The sequence below is a fragment of the Canis lupus genome, chromosome 5 (assembly GCF_011100685.1).
Source record: "Canis lupus familiaris isolate Mischka breed German Shepherd chromosome 5, alternate assembly UU_Cfam_GSD_1.0, whole genome shotgun sequence".
In the NCBI taxonomy this organism is placed as follows: Eukaryota; Metazoa; Chordata; class Mammalia; order Carnivora; family Canidae; genus Canis; species Canis lupus.
The window spans coordinates 41,253,746-41,273,327 of NC_049226.1; the positions used below are offsets into that span (position 1 = coordinate 41,253,746).

Below are 19,582 nucleotides of genomic sequence, written 5' to 3' on the forward strand. Positions count from 1 at the left end.
TAAGAGTGTTCATCAGAAATCTAATTCTCCTTGCCGTTATGACTACTTGGTGCTATTTTCGAAACATCTCGTTCTTTCTGTTCATTGCCCCCCTACTTTCTTCGCGGCTCCTGCTTCGTAGGCTCACCCAGTCCCTGGGCACCGACTGGCTGTGTAGTCGTGAGGTGAGTCTGCACCTCTCTGGGCCTCGGTGTCCTCATCAGTGAAAGCAAGGTGGACATGGGGACTCCAACGACTTGGCCTTCTTGCCCACAGGGCCAGCGTCAGGCAAAGTAGGCGTAGAAGAAGATGTTGACACACATGAGCAGAATGGCATTGAAGCCACACACACGGGCCCAAAAAGCATGTTTCTGGGGTGTCTGGCTATCACCTGGATGCAAGAGGGGGGAAGAGGGGAGAGGCAGATGAGGGCCAGAGGGCCGCCCTCCTGTTTCCACTCCCGCACTCCCCCAGGTGGGAGTGAGCATCAGGGCCTCGGGTCAGCTGCATACCTGCTTTCGCTCCCACCAGCACATCCTGAGCCAAGGTCCACCAGGTGAGGTTCTCAATCTGCAGAGGATGATCGGGAGGGGGGTGAGGCAGGATAGGGTGGGCCCAGGTGGGGCTGGGGGTCAGGGATGGGAAGTGAGCAGCAGAGGTCAAGAAGGGACGGAGGTCAAGAGCTAGAAAGTTCTCAAGTCACAGAGGGTCAGGGAGAGAATGGGACCTGAGTCCAAGTGTGTTAAAGGTCAGGGATCAGAGTCAGGGATAGGACACGCGGGGTCAGGGTCAGGGCCCAGGGCAGGCTCACCTGGATTCCCTGTGGGGGGGGTGTCATCAGGCTCCCGGCCACCACCACAGCTCCACTGAGCACAAAGAGGGCAACAGCGAAGTGCAGGTAGTGGATACTGCCCAGGATGGCTGGCCGCGTGTCCGGGTCACCGCACGGTGGGGCAGGGTGCAGGAATTCCAGGACCAGCCTGGTGGCGCCCAGTGCCAGCCCCACCATGAGGCCCCAGAAGGCCCCCTGGGGAAGAGGAGGCAGGGCCAGTGGGTCGTGAGGGGGAGGCCAAGTCCCCCCCAATCCCAACCAGCACATAGGCAGCAGGGGAAGGCATGGGCCAGACGCAGCTCATCTGCAGGAAGAGGACCCCGTCCGGCCCCCATGTCTTGGCTGCCCCAGCTCTCCCCGTCACCCACCCACCTGCTCGTTGGCACGCCGCCAGAAGATTCCCAGAACGAAGACTGCGGTCACGGGGGGTGCCAGGGAGCTGGTGACTGACTGCATGTAGATGAAGAGTTGCCCACTGTTGGAGCCCTGCAGGACGGGGATCCAGGCCACGCTCACACCGATGAGCACCACGATGACCAGCCTGCGGGAGGCAGGGGGTGTGCTCGTCCCCTGGGACCCTTCCTCACTTCTCTACCATCTCCTGCAGACTTCAAGCCGCCTCCCTGGCTTCTGGGGATGTGGCCAGCCTGGCCCTGCCCCAAACCCTTCTGTGGCTTCCTGCCACCTGCAGGTACACTCAGCCTGGGTGCTCCTTCGTATCCCTGGGGAGACCCCCAGGCCCCCCACCCCAGGCTCTCCCCTTGATCCTCAAGTACTCGTCCCACCTGTTTACTTCCTTACTGTCTGTCTCCCTGTCTGGGCTGGACACCCGAGGAGAGCAGGAGCCTCACGTCTTCAGCCCACCACTGCGGTCCCCAACACAGAGTAGGTGCTCAATAAATACTTGGTGGCTTTGTGAATGGCCCACTGCCCTTAGTCCAGCCAGACTGACCCCTTGGTGTTTCTCTCACACTGGTGGGGCTTGGCAGGAGCTGTGGCCTCTGGCTGGCACACTCCTCACACCTGTAGCCCCCAGGCTGCTGACCTGCACCCTCACGGGGTGGCCTCTGTCCTCAGAATGCAGGGTTTGGGGTTGGGCAGTCTGGGTTTGGGTTGGGACGTGGCCTCCTCAGCTCTGAAGCCTGAGATGTCTGACCAGAACGAGCCCCTGTGCCTGCCTACCCCGTGTGGACTCCTTTTGGCTCCTGCCTGCCTTCCCCCTCGGTGTGCATCCTCCACCACAGGGACATGCTTCACGTAGTGAGCAAGAGCCCCTCGGGACCCCTCCTGAGTGCAGAGCACTGTGCTGAACCCAGACTCAGTGATGAGTCCCTTCCCAGCTCTGAGAGCGGAGTAAAGAAAGCAGATGAGCCTGTTATCCTGTGCAAAGGGCTGCGCTCAGGGGCCCCAGAGGAGGCATTAATCCAGGAGGGCGTCTAGGCAGAGGAGGGCCTTGAAGAGTGTTGGGCCCAGCTAAGGAGACAGAGGAGGGGCAAGGTGTCCCATCTGCTCCTTCTTAGCTCAGTGCCCCTCTCCCCTGTGTCAATTGGACACCCTTCTCCACCAAAGTGGGTGGCAGGGGAGGCCTGAGACCCTGGACAGGCCAGCATGTGTGCAGCTGGGGCAGGCCCTTCCTGTCTGCCCGCCTGCCCGCCTCCCTTTCTTCCCTTCCAGGCCCAAGGGAGAGGGTGGAGGGAGGAGGTGCCACCTTGATTAAGGCTAATTAACCCTTAGCCTGGCAGGCGGGCGGGCGGGCGCTGCCCTCTTCAAAGGCATAGGCGGGCTCCATTAACACCCGCACCCTGCCCTCCCCACACAGCCTTCTGCGTCCAACACTGGACTCAGCATCTCTGCACAGGGCCTGGCCTCTCCTGAGCAGCCCAGACTTTGGCCCTGGCCTCCCGCCGGTCTCCAGGGCTTTCCCTTCCGGGGGTACCACAAACCCACAGGCTGTTCCTTCTGTCTAGAAAATCCTCTCCAACTCCTCCCCTTGCCAACCCCCCCACCCCCACCCCGCCAAGGCTCAGCTCAAGGCCCTCCTCCTCCAGGAAGCCTTCCAGCCCCACCATCCCTCCCCGTGCACACATGCTGCCTTCAGGAAGACTGACTGTCATCCTTGGGCTGCAGCTGTAGCGGCAGGGGACCCCCTGCAGGGCTCAAGGTAGGGGCTTGGAGATCTCTCTGGGTCCCCTATATTGTTCCGCTCGATGCAGGATGCCGCGGAGGCATCGGGCACTGTTTGTGGACTGAATAGTAGACAGAAGGTAGGATGTAGACAGAAGAGGGTAGCAGGGGAGGGAAATGAAGGAGCAGAAGGACCAGGCAGAGGGGCCTGGTGCTAGCAAAGCCCAGGGCCCCAGACGTGGGACTGTCACTTCCCCCAGACCTGCGATGGCTCCTCTGGCCCCACCCTCACCTGACCGAGGCTGTCAGGGTCGCTGGCATGCCCCTGCCTGTCGCTGCCCCAGGACGGCCTCCTCCCCAAGGCTTCTGGACATGCTCTCTCTGTAAGTCCCATATCCCCTTGGATCAGGGCTCCAGAGACCCAGGACCCCATACATTCCAGGAAATGCAGTGGAGGCTGGAGGTGTTGTAGGGGGTGGGGGTGGGGGTGGTCCTGGCCCAACACCTAGTGTAGGATCCTTTCCACTTCACCAAACTGGCAGCGGAGAAAACTGGGACCCAAAGAGGGTGAGCAACCCGCCCGCGTCACACAGCCGGGTGCCCACAAGCGGGCTGCGGGGCCCGGGTTGGGTGGGGCTGGACTTGGCAGGAGAGGTGAGAAGAGGGTCAGGGTGCCATAGCCGGGGCGAGCTGATGCAGAGGCCAGGGAAGGAAGGGCTTCAGAGGAGTCTGTCCGACAAGGGCAGGGGCTTCCAGGGCCACACAGCCACCAGGGGTGGGGGGGGGACCACGTGGCGGGGAGAGGAGGTCAAGGGGCCAGGACCTGCTGACACAGAAGCATCCTGCCAGGCAGGAGGGAGAGGCTCGTTGTTTTGGAGGAGGCTGTGAGCCTGCAGATGAGCTCACACTCGCCTGCTGAGTGGCGTGTCCCAACAGGGCCCTTCTGACAGGAGCTCAGCTGTTTTGCATCACGGAGACAACTGCCTGGAGCTCCTGGGGGGGGACCCCGCCCTGAGGATGGGTGCCAGGGGCCGGGAGCCTGAGGGGAGCTGGGGGTCAAGCCAGGCCCCGGAGGCTGGGCCCCTCGGCCAGCGGAGTGGGGGGCCGCATGGCTCGGAGGGACACAGGCCCATGCGCCCCCAAAGACTCCCTCCCTGGTACTCTCCGAGTCCAGGGATGGAGGGCTGGGCCACACACAACCCTGCCCATCCTGGAGTGGGGGGAGGGGCATCGAGGAGGAGTCCGCACTGTGGGAGGAGTCTGGCCATGATGCCCTGTGGGAGGCTGAGAGGGGACAGAGGCTCATTCCTTGGTCGGGGTTATCAAGGAGGGCTACACGGAGGAGGGGACAGTTGGGCAGAGTCGACAGAGATCAAGGGGTGACTCATTAACAATGCTGCGAGGAAATGGCAGCAGCTCCGTGGCCTGAGCGGGACCCCCCGGAGAGCTGGCTTGGGGCCCTCCTGGGGCAGCCCGAAAGCATCAGGAGGGGAAGACAGAGGTCTCTGGGACGGTTGCGGAAGGGGCCCTGGACCGGCAGGGAGTCCTTCAGAGACGCAGCTCAGAGTAAGGTGAGGGCCGTGACCTGAGGGGTGGCCCGAGCCACGTGGGACGGGGGCGGCCCTTCCTCCAGCCCGCAAACTCCTTCTTACCCCTCGAAGCCCCTCTGGTGGGACCTCAGGGGCCTCCGCCCGCCCCCCACCTCACCGGCCCACCAGCAGCAGCTCCCGCTCGCCGGCGCGGGGCCTCAGCCGCCTCCAGATGTCCATGGTGAAGAGCGTGCTGCTGCTGTTGAAGATGGAGGTCAGCGACGACATGAGCGCGGCCATCATCACTGCGATCATCAGCCCCCGCAGACCTGGGGTCGGGGACAGGCCGCTGTGACCCTGCTCGGGAGCCCCCCGCCCCAGGCCCCGCGGCGGGCATCGGCCACCACAAGTCCCTGGGAGCAGAGCCCCGGGAGGAAGGAGGCTGGAGGTGCTCCCCCAAGAGCGGCTGGAGGCCGAGGGCAAACGCAGGGGTGGGGGTGGGGGGCTTCGGGATTTGCCGCGGGAGCCCGCGGTCTGCTGGCCCCGCCTCACCCTGTCCGCACCACCGTGACGGCTTCTGCTGTCCTGGGTGCAGTTATGAGCCTCGCAGGTGACAAAGCACTTTCACACCCGGGACTTGATTTGACGGAAGCATTATTAACCCGTTTGACAGATGAGGAAGTGGAGGCTCCTAGCGGGAGGAGAGGTGCCCAGGGACTCACAGAGGCCAGAGGCAAAACTCGGGTGGGGTGGGGTGGGGTGGGGTGGGAAGGCCCGGGGCGACCCTCTGCTCGGAAGTCATGGCCCGGCAAGGCACGGTGGCCCCGTGTCGGGGGGTCTCCTGCAACTTCCTGCATGCGGCAGGCCCCAGCAGGCACAGGGGTCCCCTTTCTTGTTGGCTCTGTGGAAAAGGAGATGCCGTTCTCCCGGGGAGACAGAGAGAGTCTCTCCTCCGGCCCCTGCCCTGGGATAAACCCGACGAGGGCCCCCCACCCTCCCGAGTGCTCGGCCTCCTTGGTGCTATTTTTTGCCTGGCCTTGGTTCTGTGTCCGACCTGCCGTGTGACTACCAGGCATCCCATGGCCCTCTCTGTTTACTTATCATGCTGACTGGGCTGGGCCCCAAAGAAAAGTGAGTTAGATCATGGTTTTCCCCAAAGCCTTTCTCCATCCTGTTTCTCTTGCTCAGGGAAGTGGATTAACTTGGAGCTTATTCTCCACCCATTTTCAGACAAGGAGCTCAAGGTCTAGAGAGAGGTTACAGCCCAACAGTGGCTGGGTGTCAGCATTCGGGGGCCTAGTGAGTGTCCCCTCACCCCGTCCCCCAGAACAGAAGAGGAAGGAAGGTTCCCAGAGGTGGGAACCCACAGGGAGGCCAAGTCTTGCGCCCAGCCGTGTCCCAGCATTATTATACTTAATCCCAGCAACAACACGCCAAGGGGTGGGTAGGCGTCATTATCTCGAATTTACAAATGAGGACACTGCAGCTCCAAGCAGGGAAGTGACCCACCCCAAATATCTCAGTCAGCGAGTGGCAGAGCTGAGATTTGATCCCAGGTCTGTGAACTCACATCCCCTGGGCCTCTGCACCCCAGGACAGAGGGAAAGCTGGCAGGACCTGGAAGCTTCTAGAAGGGAGGCCACAGAGGGGGTGGGAGACACTCAGGGTCTGAGAATCTGGAGGTGAAATCGGGCTGCAGAGGATCTCAGAAGGGCTCTCTTCTCTTCTTGCTTTGATGGGACAAGAAATGTGAGAAAAGCTAAAACCTGCCCCCCTAGTGCTACCAGTTGTGGGAAGGCAGGAGGTGTGGGCTTCGGGGGGCTTGAGATCCTGATCCCGGCAGTGGGCTTGGGGCCAGACAGACTGGGGTTTGTGTCTCAGCCACTCTGCAGCCCTGGCGAAGGCACTTTCGCCACATGACCTTGGGCAGGTCTCTTCAACCTCTCTGGGTCTCAGTTTCCCCATGTTTAAAATGGGGATGATAATAGCAGTTCTAAGGGTTCTTGGAAGAAGATGGAAGTTTATTATATGTAAAGTCCTTGGAATCGTGCCTGGTCCTTAAGGGGTGACATGTGAGTGTTTTCTAGCATTATTATGTTCCTCTCTTCCCCTACGAGTGGAACGTCCCACTTGGGTGTCACGCTGGATCCAGAGTGGCCTCCACAGCCCCCAGTGCCCCTCACCCTCACTGGTCCCACCCGAGGCCCCACTGCACAGCCTGCCCGCACCCCACCCAGAGTCTCACCTATGGGCATCAGTTCCATGACCAGCTTGGGGTAGGCGATGTTGGAGCAGCCAATCTCAGCCCCACAGGCCCGTAGGCACTCAGACGGCACCACACAGCCCACGTCATCTGCGTGAGAGGGATGCCCAGTATGTCCCAGCTGCCCCACCCCACCCTTCCGGCAGGTGTGAACACCTGGGGTCGGCAGAACCCCGACCCGGCCCAGCTCTGTCACCGCCTCTTACCAGGATCTACTTGGTCCTTGGTCTGTTTCCCAGCCTGGGTCACAAGGAGGGGGCTGGCCTCTGAGAACTTTCTGGGCCCTAAAGCCTTGACTCTTCCTGCCCGTTGTCTTCCATTATAATGCCTTTTTGTGGTCCCAGGCCAGGCCAGGAGGGTCACTTGCAGTGTGGCACTGCCCATGCATGAGCAGTCACTGTTAGAAGCCACCTGGGCACTGGTCTCCCTCACCCTCCTCCTGCCCCTAGCCCTTCCCAGAGGGGCAAATGCAGGCTAGTGGGGGCACCTTCCCCCATCCCTGGGTCAGAGCTTTAGGCCAGGCCTGTTTCCCTGACCTCCCACCTGGAGTCTCCAGCAGCTTCTGGAAGATGCTGGACCAATTGTACTGCCCAATAGTTCCACTGTCAACAAGTCCTTCCAGTCATGGAGATGCCAACTCCTCCTGGCTTGTCCCCTTCTTTGCCCCCGCCCCTCACCTTGCTCCAGCCACAGGAGGCCTCCCTGTCACCTGGGCCTTCCCCAGCAGCCCCTCTGCCCAGGCCTTCCCAGGAGGACTGGCTCAGCACTGACTCTGGGCCTGATCCTCATCTCTTTACTCAGGACCCCTGGGGCCTGCTAGTTTGTTTCTTGCTCTTCCCAGTGAGTGGTGGGTGCTGAGCCGGTAAGAAGGGGGCCAGTCCCAATGGGGCCACCTCCCCAGCCGCAGGAGCAGCGCACATGCTCACCTATTGAGTGAATGCAGATTAACAAGCGTCCTGGACTGAACCCTACATTGGGCCTCCCTAGCAAGCTGCCCCAGCCGACCCCTGTTTGGGGGCAGGAAGCTCGGGCCTCACTCCCAGAGCTGGTGCGGCTCCTGTGGGACCCTGCTCCTCGGCGGCAGCAAGGTTCCCCAGCACAGTGTGGGGAACGGCAGTCAACCCCATATGCGGGTGCTCCTCCACAAAATTCTCTCTGAATGCCTTGCGGCCCCTGTCCCTTGGGATTTTCAGCAGGGGCCCATAGATTGTAGAAGGATCAAGAAGACTGTGACGGTGAGGGAAGTTCAGAAACAGAAGCTGCCCCACCAGCACTCCGGGGGCACTGGAGGCGTTTGGGGGCTTACATTTCCATATGGCAGTGGGAATCAGCTGCCCACGGGGCTCCCCTCGCAGATCAGGCACTTCTGAGTTAAGTACTGTCCCCTCCAAATGCCCCTTCTGAGAAGTCCCTCCACAGATGCCCAACCCAGTGCAGTTGTTCTCAGATTCCCTTCCTCTAGGCTAGCAGGGCTGGGGCAGCTTCACTCCAGCTCAATGTCCTGGCATCCGTGTCTCTAGCGCAGCCCCTGTCTTGAGCTCCAGGCACCCAGGACATCGGCTGCCTGTTGTCCCCTGGCACCTCCCACTCAGGGTGTCCAATGACACTTGTCGGTGTCCCCCACCTTGGCCTGGTAATAGCTCCCTGTCCTTTCTCCCCCACAACCCCCAGCCCCATGGCTCCTCTACCGACAGCCCTGCCTGCTTCGCTTGGCTCCCTGCCCTGCTCCCGGGCACCAGCTCCTCCCCGCCTCCCTTCCATTCTCCCATCCTTGCAAAATTACACCTCCTCAGCTCACATCCCTTACTTCTCAGGAGCCCCCCTCCCCCTGCACTCCTGGAGCCCATGCCTTCCTAGGAAAAAATCCTTTCTGTGGCCTTTCAGGTCCTTGACAACTGGTCTCAGGTCCTCCCATCCAGCACGCGTCCATCAGCCACCCCGACCTGCTTGTGTTTTGTCGGATACACCCAGCACTTTGCCGCCTCTAGGCCTTTACAGACCAGGTCCCCTCCTCCCAGGACTCCGTCCACCCTTATTTACCTCCTGCTTCCTGGCCCATCACAAAGGGCTTGTCCTCTGAGGCTTTCTCAGGCTCCCCCTGCACTGTCCCCCGCCCCCGCCCCCCCCCCAAGCAGGCAAAGCAGCTTCCTGTCAAAGGCTCCTATGGCCAAGGATTGAATCACAGTTGTTTGTATGCATATTTTACCTCCTCTACCAGACTGGGAGCTCCCCAAGGGCTGACACTGGGTTTGAATCATCTCCAGGTCCCAGGTATCACTCAGTTCAGGGCTGGGCCCAGAAGAGAGATCTTGTGAACATTTGTGAATGAATGAGTGAGTAATGGTGTGAATGGTTGGGAGGAAGGAGGCAAGACACAGGAGTGGAGGAGGAGAAGGAGGAGATAGGATGCGAGAAAGAGCCATGAAGAAGTTCAGGCACTGCTTGATCCAGCTGCCCTGTTCTACCACCCATAGCCCAGTAGGTGTGCAGATGAGAACTCGAGACCACAAAATGGTGGAACTTGTCTGGGACCCACAGTTGGACCCAGGCCATAGCCCCAGCCCCATGGCAGGACTTGAGGGGGGCACTGAGGGTCCAGCATACAGAGGGCAGGTGATGGGCACCCTGATAGGTTCTGGGCCTGGACCAGCCGGCTCTGGGGCTGGGACCCAGCCCTCCTGGGAGAGACAGGTGAGGAGTCACAGCCACATAATGGCTCAGAAAGCCCGAGTCAGGAGATTCTGGCCGAGTTTATTCAGCCCATTCCAAACTCTGGTCATGGGCCTCCGCCTCTGGCACCACTGGCTCGCTGGTGCGAGTTTGTGCTGAACAGTGAAAGAACCACCTCTTCTTTATGACAGCGGCAGCAGCTTCTGAGTTTGTCAAGGAACCAGCTTCTGTGGGCCTGAGAGCTTCCCAACTGGGCTCTACTTTTGCCTTGGCACCTCCATCCAGCCAGGGGCCACACCAGAAGCCTGGGAGCTGCCCCTCACTTTATCCCCCGCATCCTCCCTCCCTGTGGCCAATACCAAGTCCAGCAGCTGGGCCTTGGTGACCGGGTGAACTGCACCACCTCCTTACTGCAGTGCCTTGCCCCCACTAGTCCATCCCTCATGCAAGCTGCAGAGGGAACTTCTAAAACCACCAGTCTGCACATGATCCTTCCTGCTCACACACTTCTGTGGTTCTCCATCTCCTGCAGGAGGGAGCACAAGCCTCTATTGTGCCATTCATGGCTTTCTACCCACTTAGCCACTTTTAGCCACACCTCTGAGCCTCTGTGTTTGCTATTCCCTCTCTCTGGAATACCCTTCCCTCCTTCACAAATTCAGGGAATTCATATGCATTCATACTGTCAGCTTGTGGATATCTGTGCAGGCTTTGGGCAATGTCCTCATGGCACCAATAACTCTGTGACCTGTGACAGCCTCTGCCAGTGTTTGCTGATGGACTGAATTACCCTTTTTCTTTAAAAAATGTATTCATGAGAGACACAGAGAAAGAGGCAGAGACATAGGCAGAGGGAGAAGCAGGCTTCCCATGGGGAGTCTGATGTGGGACTCATCCCAGGACCCTGGGATCATGATCTGATCTGAAGGCAGACACTCAACCACTGAGCCACCCAGGCGTCCCATGAATTACCTTTTCTCATGGAGGCCAATGCACATAACACCATGAGGGCTAATCAAGTTCCTCCCTACTCCCTAACCAGGCGTGGCCCATCCCTGGGAGTCAGTCCAGATGTGGATGTTGCAGTAAGGAGGAGGAGGTTTAAGTCCAACTATCCCAATGCCCTACTGTGTGATCCTGGGTGATTAGTTAAGGTCTCTGAGGCTGTTTCTTCCCCCTCTAAAGTCCTTCAAAGGATATCCAGAGGCCAAAACTCAACTGCAACCTCAATGTCATACCTGATGCAAAAATTCATTCAAAATATATCACAGATTTAAATGTAAGATGTAAAAACTATCACACTTTTGGGGGGAAAATCTACTGTTGTTTTTTTTTTAATTTTTATTTATTTATGATAGTCACACACAGAGAGAGAGAGAGAGAGAGAGAGAGGCAGAGACATAGGCAGAGGGAGAAGCAGGCTCCATGCACCTGGGAGCCTGACGTGGGATTCGATCCCAGGTCTCCAGGATCGCGCCCTGGGCCAAAGGCAGGCGCTAAACCGCTGTGCCACCCAGGGATCCCTGGGGGGAAAATCTAAAAAGTAGGAGAAAATCTTCAGGACCTAGGGCTAGGGAAAGAGTTCTTAGACTTAACATCAAAAGCAGTGTCCATAAAAGAAAAAAATGGATAAAGTAGATCTCATCAAAATTAAAAGTTTAGTGTAGGACACCTGTGAAAAGAATGAAAAGAAAAGCTACAGAACAAAATCAGTCAAGTTGTAGGATACACAGCCAATACACAAAGATTGGTTATGTTTCTACACACTAACAATGAACCATCAGAAAGAGTAATTAAGAATATAATCCCGTTCGTGATGGCATCAAAAATAATAAAATACCTATAAATAAATTTAACCAAAGAGGGGAAAGACCTATACAATGAAAATTATAAGACACTGATGAAAGAAATTGCAGATGACACAAATAAATGGAAAGATATACCATGTTCATGGATTCGAAGAATTCATGTTATTAAAATGTCCATACCACTGAAAGCCATCTGCAGATTCAATGCAGTCCCTATCAAAATTCCAATAGCCTTTTTCACACAAATAGAAAAAACAATCCTAAAAATTTGTATAGAACCACAAAAGACACCCCAAACAGCCAAAGCAATCTTAAGAAAGAAGAGAAAAACTGAAGACAACATGTCCCTAATTTCAAACTATATTACAAAGCTATAGTAATCAAAACAATACAGTATTAGCACAAAAACAGACATAGAAATCAATTCAACACAATAGAGACCACACAAATAAACCCACACATGTATAGTCAATTAACTAATGACAAGAGTCAATAATATACAATGGGGAAAGGACAGTCTCTTCAATAAATGATGTTGGGAAAACAGGACAGCTGCAGGCAAAACAATGAAACTGGGCCACTATCTCAAACCATACATAAACACCAACTCAAAATGGATTAAGGATTTCAATGTAAAACTCCTAGAAGAAAACATGAAGGGTAAGCTCCTTGACATTATCATGGTGATGAATTTTTTTTTATTTGACACCAAAAGGAAAAGAAAAAAAAAAAACCCACAAATGAGATTACAACAGATTAAAAAGCTTCCACAGAGCAAAGGAAACCATCAGCAAAAGCAAAAGGTAACTTATGGATTGGGAAGAAATATTTGCAACTGTATATCTGATAAGGGGTTAATAGCCAAAATATATAAAGAGCTCATACAACTCAATAGCAACCCCCCCCCAAATAAAATCCAATTAAAAAGTGGGCAGAAGATCTGAATATACATTTCTCTGAAGGAGACATAAAAATGACCAACGTGTACATGAAAAGGTGCTCAACATTACTAGTCACTGGGGCTATGCAAACCAAAACCACAATGAAATAGCACCTCACACCTGTTAGAATGGCTATCATAAAAAAGACAAGAGATCACATGTGTTGGCAAGGATGTAGAGAAAAGAGAACCCTTTTGTATGTGTGGGTGTGATACTGATAGGAACATATATCAGTGCAGCTACTATGAAAAACAGTATGGAGGTTTCTCAAAGTAAAAATAGAATTACCATATGACCCAGCAATGCTACATCTGGGTATATACCTTAAGGAAATGAAATCACTAACTTGAAGAGATATCTGTACTCCGTGTTCATTGAAGCATTAGTCACAATAGCCAAGATGTGGAAACAACCTAAAGGGTCCATCAGCAGATGGATAGATAAAGATATGGCATACACACACACACACACACACACACACACAGAAATATTATTCAGCCCTGAGAAAGAAGAGAATCCTACCATTTGTGACAATATTGCTGGTCCTTGAGGGCATTATGCTAAGAGAGCTAAGTCAGACAAAGAAAGACAAATATTGTTTGATCTCATAAGTGGAATCCAAAAAACCCCCCAAACTTATAGAAAAAGAGAATAGAAGGATGAGACTGTGGGGTAGGGGGAAAGGGGCAATATTAGTCAAAAGGTACAAACTTCCAATTATAAGATGAATAAATTCTGGAGATTCAATATACAGCATAGTGATTATAGTTAATAATAGTGTTCTACACTTTAAAAACAAAAAGAAAAAGTTACAGACCAGCAGAAAATATGTGCAGATCATAGACCTAACAAAGACCTTGTTTTTAGAATATATAAAGAGCAGGAATGCCCTGGGTGGTTCAGTTGGTTAGGCATCTGACTCTTGGTTTTGGTTCAAGCCATGGTTTTGGGGTCATGGGATAGAGCCCCATGTTGGGCTCTGTGCTGGGTGTGAAGCCTGCCTGAGATTATCTCTCTCCCTCTGCTCCTCCCCCTCATCCTGCTCACACTCTCACTCACTCTCTATCTCTCTTAAAAGAAAAAGAATATATAAAGAGCTCTCAACACTTAACAGTAAACACCAAACAATGCACTTTGAAAATGGGCAAAACACATGAACAGGCATTTCACTGAAGAGGACAGACAGCTGGCAAATAAGCACATGAGAATATGTTCTATATCATTAGTCATCAAGAAGATGAAAATTAACAGCATAGTAAGATACTATTATCACATCCTTATCAACTAAAATAAAAAAATAAACTAAAATAAAAAAAACTGTGACAACATAAAATGTTGGCAAGGATGTGGAGAAATTGGATCACTCGTATGTTACAGGTATGTAAAATATACATGATACAATATATATACAAATGAATATGTATATGAATGTTCATAGCAGCTTAATTCATAATAGCCCCCAAACTGGAAACAACCCATTGTCCTTGAACAGGAGAAATGGTTGAACAAACTCTGATCCATCCATGCCATGAATATTAGCCAGCAACAGAAATGAACAAGCTACAAGATACACACAACAGCCTGGATGACTTGCCAGAAAAAGCTAATCCCCAAAGGTTATATACTGTATCTTCCATTTATGTAACGGTGTTGAAATAAAAAAAAATTGTAGAGATAGAGAACAGATATAGTGGTTGCCAGGGGTTAGGGATGGAGATGTGGGAATGGCCGTAGAGAGGGAGGTCTCAGTGATGGTGGAATAGTTCTGCATCCCAGTTGCAGTGGTGGCCACACAAATCTACATGTGCGGTAAGGTTGCATCCACACACACACAATGAATGCAGGTAAGCTGGTGAAATCTGAAAAAGTCCTAGATCACACTGACATCAATTTTCTGGCTATAGTATTATTGGACTACAGTTCTACAAGATGATACTGCTGGGAGAAACTGGGTAAAGGCTGCCTGTTGCCTCTGTTGGTGTTTTGCTGTTGTTGTTGTTGTTGTTAACAACTTCCTGTGCATCTGTAAACATGGGCAGGGAACTGTAAGGTTGAATGAAAGGCTGTATGCCTCTCAGCCGGGAAAGCCAAGATTCCCATCATGATCCCCTGGACCTCTGTGCAGTCATAAGAGCAAAAGGAGAAGCTGAGGTCCAGAGACGCTTGGGCAGGGGCCTGACTTCTGGGGTCACTATGTCCAGACATAGTGTGCTGGGGCTGCAGTGGGGGGCCGCAGGGCAGGGAGTATTGGATGTGAGGCTTGAGGGGATCCCTGGGTGGTGCAGCGGTTTAGCGCCTGCCTTTGGCCCAGGGTGCGATCCTGGAGACCTGGGATCAAGTCCCATGTTGGACTCCCGGTGCATGGAGCCTGCTTCTCCCTCTGCCTGTGTCTCTGCCTCTCTCTCTCTCTCTGTATGACTATCATAAATAAATAAAAATTAAAAAAAAAAAAGGAAAAAGAAAAAAAGAAAAAAAAAAGGACTTGAGGGGTCAGTGATGGAGATCACAGACGCTGCTCAGGGCCGGTGGATAGATAGTGGTGCATTCTGGGCCCAGGTCTAGAGATGTCACCAGCCAACCTTCAGCAACACAGAGCAGTGTCCTCAGGGCTCCAACTGCCACCCAAGCTGCAGCGGCCCTGTCCAGATCCAGGGCAAATGGTGGGGGAAGAGGGGGAGGGCTGGGCCAAGTACCTGGCCAGCTAGCTGTGGCACACAATGGGGTAGGGGCTGTTTATCGGGTCAGGTTTAATGCGCTTTGTTGTCCCTGCCCTAGCAACCTGCTTTTACATTTAGTTGGCACTCCCGGACCTCCCAACCAGGTGGGGCCTGACGCCAGCCTGACTCCAGTGCTCTCTGAAGGCTCTTTTCATCCCAGGGTCCAGGTGGGCGCTGCTCATCACACCAGACCAGTCCTGGGGGGGTACCCCTCCCAGCAGGGAGAAGCGCTAGGGACTAAGGGCTGGGTATCCATCTGCTCTCTGCACACCAGGCTCTGTACAAGGCTCCTTCCGGAGTTTGGTTGCGCCGTTGGTGCCCTACTCTTGCCTTGGGGCCTCCCAGTCTAGTACCCTAACTCTCCTCCCACAACCGCACAGCTGGCTGTCTGCGCAGACTTGCCGTCCCACCTGGGAAGCTGGACACGGGGAGGGCGGGACCTGGGTTACCAACAGGCCCCAGGGGCAGTGCAAAGGTTGTTGACGCTGTGTTCCCAGGAAGAACGCTGTCCCTCTCCAGGCTGCGGAGTTCCAGGAGCTCTCGGTCTCGGCCCCTGAGCTTCCCGGAATCCGGCCGCCCGGGGTGGGAGGCAGCGGGGGGTAAACGGGGCGCACGACCGCCGCGGCCGCCGGGGTCCCTCGGGTCGGGGGGGGGGGGCGGGGGGCGGTGAATCAGCTTCCGGCCCCGCCCCCGGGGCGGCACGTGACCGCAGGTGGCGGCGGCGGCGGCGGCGGGTGGGCGGGGCGCATTAGTCACCGGGCCGCCGCCGGTGCGCCCCGCTCCGCCCGCGCGCGCCCCTCCTTGCCGGCTCTGCCCCGCGCCCGCCCGGTAAGCGAGTCCCGGCCCGCGGCCCCGGACCCCGGGCCCCCAGGGCGGCGCCGCCCCGAGCCTCCCTCCTCCCGGCAGGCCCCCCGGGTTGCGGTCGTGGCCCCCGCAGATGTTAAGACCCCGCTCCCTTCCGCGAAGCCGTCGGAATGCGGGGCGCCGCCGAGCCGGGCCAAAGGCCACCCGTGTTGTCCCGGCCTCCCCCTCTTGGAAACTTCTGGGAAGTTCCCCGCCTGCCCTGGTTCCTCCCAGACGTTGCCTGGGACTTTTTAGGCAGCTCCACAGCCCCTCTGGGACGTGGGTCCCTCGGCCCCTACTGATAGAGGCGCACCGCGCCCAGGCGTGGGTCCCGCCCCGCCGTCTCGCCCACTGCCACCCCACCCCCGCCCTGTCGCCCCGTCGCCCCTCCCCGGTCCCGCCTGCACCCTGACCTGACCTCTGCGTTCACTTGGGCTCTCCCGCAGGCTCCCTATGGGCAGAGCTGCCGAGCCGCTGCTGGAGCCCAGCGAGCGCCGCGCCGGAGTCGGGGAGTCGGGAGCCTGACCTTGCGGAGCGCCCTGCCGCCCCCCCACCCGGCCCAGGCACAGGCACAGGCACAGGCGTCGGGGCAGTGGCAACATGGCCTTCTCCCAGGTGCAGTGTCTGGACGACAGCCACGTCAACTGGCGCTCCAGTGAGTCCAAGCCCGAGTTCTTCTACAGCGAGGAGCAGCGGCTGGCCCTGGAGGCCCTGGTGGCCCGCGGCAGGGAGGCTTTCTACGAGGTGCTCAAGCGGGAGAACATTCGGGATTTCCTATCGGAGCTGGAACTCAAGCGCATCCTGGAGACCATTGAGGTGTACGACCCAGGCTCCCAGGACCTGAGGGGAGACGTCCGGTCGCGGGGCCCTGAGGACGATGGCGTTGGTGACAGCGAGGAGGCCAGCAGGGCAGGTGGGGACGCCACCCAGGCCGAGCCGCCGCCCTCTCTGGAGTACTGGCCCCAGAAGTCCGACCGATCCATCCCACAGCTGGACCTGGGCTGGCCCGACACCATTGCCTACCGTGGGGTCACCCGGGCCAGCGTCTACATGCAGCCCCCCATCGATGGGCAGGCTCACATCAAGGAGGTGGTGCGGAAGATGATCAGCCAGGCCCAGAAGGTGAGCCAGCTGCTGGGAGGGGGTCCCCGGACGGAGAGCTGGCCCAGTGGGCCTGAGCGGGCCCCCAGCATCTCTGCCACCGCGGTGTCTGCTCACTCACAGCACCGATTCAGAAACCCCAACACTGTCCTCTGTGGTTCCCTTGGCTGCCTCCCTGGCTGCCTCCCCTCCTTGCTCTCTTGGGGTCCTCAGTTTCTCTGCATGGGGTTAGGGTGCCCAGGTCTTCTGGCAGGTGATGGTGGGCTGCCTCATCTCAAAGGGCCTTTGTACATTATTGGGGGGGGGGGTGTTCAAGTTCTGATTTCCCCAGACCTGGGAAGCAGGTTCCTCAGAAGAAAGTGCTATGATGGGGTGGGGCAGGGAGGGATCTCGGGCTTTTCTCTCACTGTCCGTTGAGATGGCTCTGATTCACACCTGAGAAGTAGCAAGCTCCCACACACACCGTGAACCTTTGCTGTTGCTCTTTCCCGGGTGGTGGAGACAGTCTGGAGTGGTGCAGGAGTTACAGAGGCAAAAAAGTGGCTTGGGTCCATCTGAGGCTGGCCTGGAGGTCGAGTTCAAAGGTGTCTTTTTCCTGGCTGTGCTGGGCAACTGAGAGTGACTTGCTCACCCTCTCTGAGCCTCTCTGTGAGCTTTTCCAATGGCAGGATCTTTCCAGGCTGGGAGGTGGGGGCTGGGGATGGTCCCTGGGTGGAAACAGAGCGAAGTCAGCTGAGGGTTGTCCGCCGGGGTTGAATTTTGCCAGTGGAGGGACCTGGAGCATTGCTTCTTCTCGATCCCTGCCTCGACGTGTGGTATCCCTGGTGTGGGAAGTCATTCTCAGCTGACACACTGACACACATCCCGAGAAGGGCTGCTCACCACTTGTAGAGCCGGGCCATGAGCTGTCCTTCTTTTTCGTGGTTTCAAAGGACATCCCGAAATGTTTGATAAAGCCTGCCCAGGAAAGCTGTGTTGAGAAAGATTCCGAGGCTAGGTCTGAGCTCAGTAGAGGGTGGTGAGCAATTAGCAATGTGTGTTCTGGTGAAGTTATTTCTAGCAGAGTCTAACCCTTCCTTCACCAGGCCCAGAGTGGGCCAGCAAATCGCACAAGCCCAAAACGCTGGCTTTGGGGACCATCCGGGCTGATAGAGCCTGGGGAAGCTCTTGGTTCAGAGAAACCAGAACTGGGTCAGGAGCTGACAAGGTGGCCATGGGTTAGGTTTCTAGAAAGGTAGAGTCCCTGTTCCCCAAGGGGGCTGGCGGAGTCAGATAGCCTGCATCTCAGAGCCTGGCTCTCAGCCTGATCCCAGGCAGCTTTGAGGCTTCGGGTTTCGGGTGTGTAAAGTGGAGGTGGCGAGGATGGAAGCTACGTCTTTGGCTGTTGTGAAGATGGAATCAGGTGACGGGAGTGAGGAAGAGTTGCAGGAAGAGGAGGTAAAGGGGGAGGGGGACGGGGCCTTCAGAGCTCTTGGGCTGAATAACCTGCCCCACACCTGCCTTGGGGTAGGCAGGTGCTGCTGACCTTGTGCCTGACTTGAGATTGTGGAACCCAGTCCTCTGGAAGGGCTTGTTGGGATCCCATGGCCCCCTTTTTAAAAATGGAGAAACTGAGGCCCAGGGTGGGGCTTGACCTGCTGTGCCAGGGCTCCCTCTCCTCCACACCTCTCTTCCCCACTGGGAGTAGAAAGGAAGCAGACACTAGGCTGTGCTTGGTATGGGAACAACAGCCAGAGTCTAATCTCCCCCAGACAGGAAGACTGATGGGCTGGCTCAGTGATGGGGCCCGATAGGAGCACCTGGGGCCAGGCTGGGCACCAGGGCCTTCTCCTCACATGCCCATGGCCAGGGCTGAGACCCAGCCACCCCACGCAGGCCCACGGGCCCCCATAACTTCATTTGCTCCCCATGAAAGCCCCACCAGGTTATTGGCATCACTTCTCTAAGGTGACATGGCCAGGGGGATGTCCATCTTGGGTTTGAACCATGGTCTGTGGGGTAGCACCGTCGGCTGGTCCCACTGAGAATGGGGCCCCACTGCTGAGACTTTCCGCTGCTCTCCGACAGCAGAGAGCCTCCCAGACCAAGCAGGAGGGTCTGGGGTCTTCCAGATGAGAGCACGGACGCAGGGAGGACAGGGACTTGTTCACACCCCACAGCACCATGGGGAGCCATGCCTCTGCTTTCCATCCTTTGTGCTTCCCAGTCCCATCCATCCAGGGACCTGAGGCCAGCATGCCGTGTGTGTGGGCAGGCAGTAATGACTATAGCTCCCGGTTTTTGAGTGCGAGGCACTTTATAATTTCAGGTAGTCGGATCTGCCCATTTTTCAGATGTAGAAACTGAGGCCCAACTGGTTAGTCCCTGCCATTGTCACTTAGCTAGTTTTTGGGTGGAGGGTGGGGACAGGCCTGTGTTGTCCTCAGACTCCAGGATGGGTCCCCTGCCCATCCTGGCCTCGACAGAGCACAGTGACAGGCAGGGCAGGGAGGGGCAGCTCACCAGTGCCACCTGCAACCCTCCCATCTGCCCGCTCCTGCTGCTTCCCAGGCTCCAGCGCTGGGCTGTGCCGCTGACGGATGCTGACGGATGCTGACGAGGTGCTTTGCGTGGCCCGCCCGCCGCCACCACCACCACCGCCGCCACCGCCACCGGGAGCTCTCCCTGCCTTATCTCTCCCCATGAATCACCTCTTTCCCTTCGCCCCCGCATCTTCATCTGCACACCCTCCGCAACAGCAATGTGGGGAGAACCCGCCCCCTCCCCAGCCCTGAG

The 19,582-nt window shown here is 56.5% G+C and overlaps 2 protein-coding genes across 6 annotated transcripts in view; one reads left to right on the forward strand and one right to left on the reverse strand.

Annotated features, from left to right (window-relative positions):
* The window catches only part of SLC5A10 (solute carrier family 5 member 10), a 56,307-nt gene continuing 36,725 nt past the window's right edge, over positions 1-19,582 (reverse strand). The window contains exons 10-15 of one of the 2 annotated variants that reach the window (XM_038537072.1): positions 6,710-6,817; positions 4,643-4,793; positions 1,184-1,352; positions 791-1,006; positions 492-549; positions 1-370 (exon numbers count right to left, since the gene is read on the reverse strand). In XM_038537072.1, coding sequence (XP_038393000.1) covers positions 264-370; positions 492-549; positions 791-1,006; positions 1,184-1,352; positions 4,643-4,793; positions 6,710-6,817 — 809 coding nt within the window. In that variant the 3' untranslated portion in view covers positions 1-263. The remainder of the gene's footprint in view (positions 371-491; positions 550-790; positions 1,007-1,183; positions 1,353-4,642; positions 4,794-6,709; positions 6,818-19,582) is intronic. The other variant, XM_038537073.1, reaches the window with a different exon arrangement.
* The window catches only part of FAM83G (family with sequence similarity 83 member G), a 30,362-nt gene continuing 26,414 nt past the window's right edge, over positions 15,635-19,582 (forward strand). For all 4 annotated transcript variants that reach the window (XM_038537068.1, XM_038537069.1, XM_038537070.1 and 1 more), the window contains exons 1-2: positions 15,635-15,691; positions 16,153-16,828. In XM_038537068.1, coding sequence (XP_038392996.1) covers positions 16,307-16,828 — 522 coding nt within the window. In that variant the 5' untranslated portion in view covers positions 15,635-15,691; positions 16,153-16,306. The remainder of the gene's footprint in view (positions 15,692-16,152; positions 16,829-19,582) is intronic.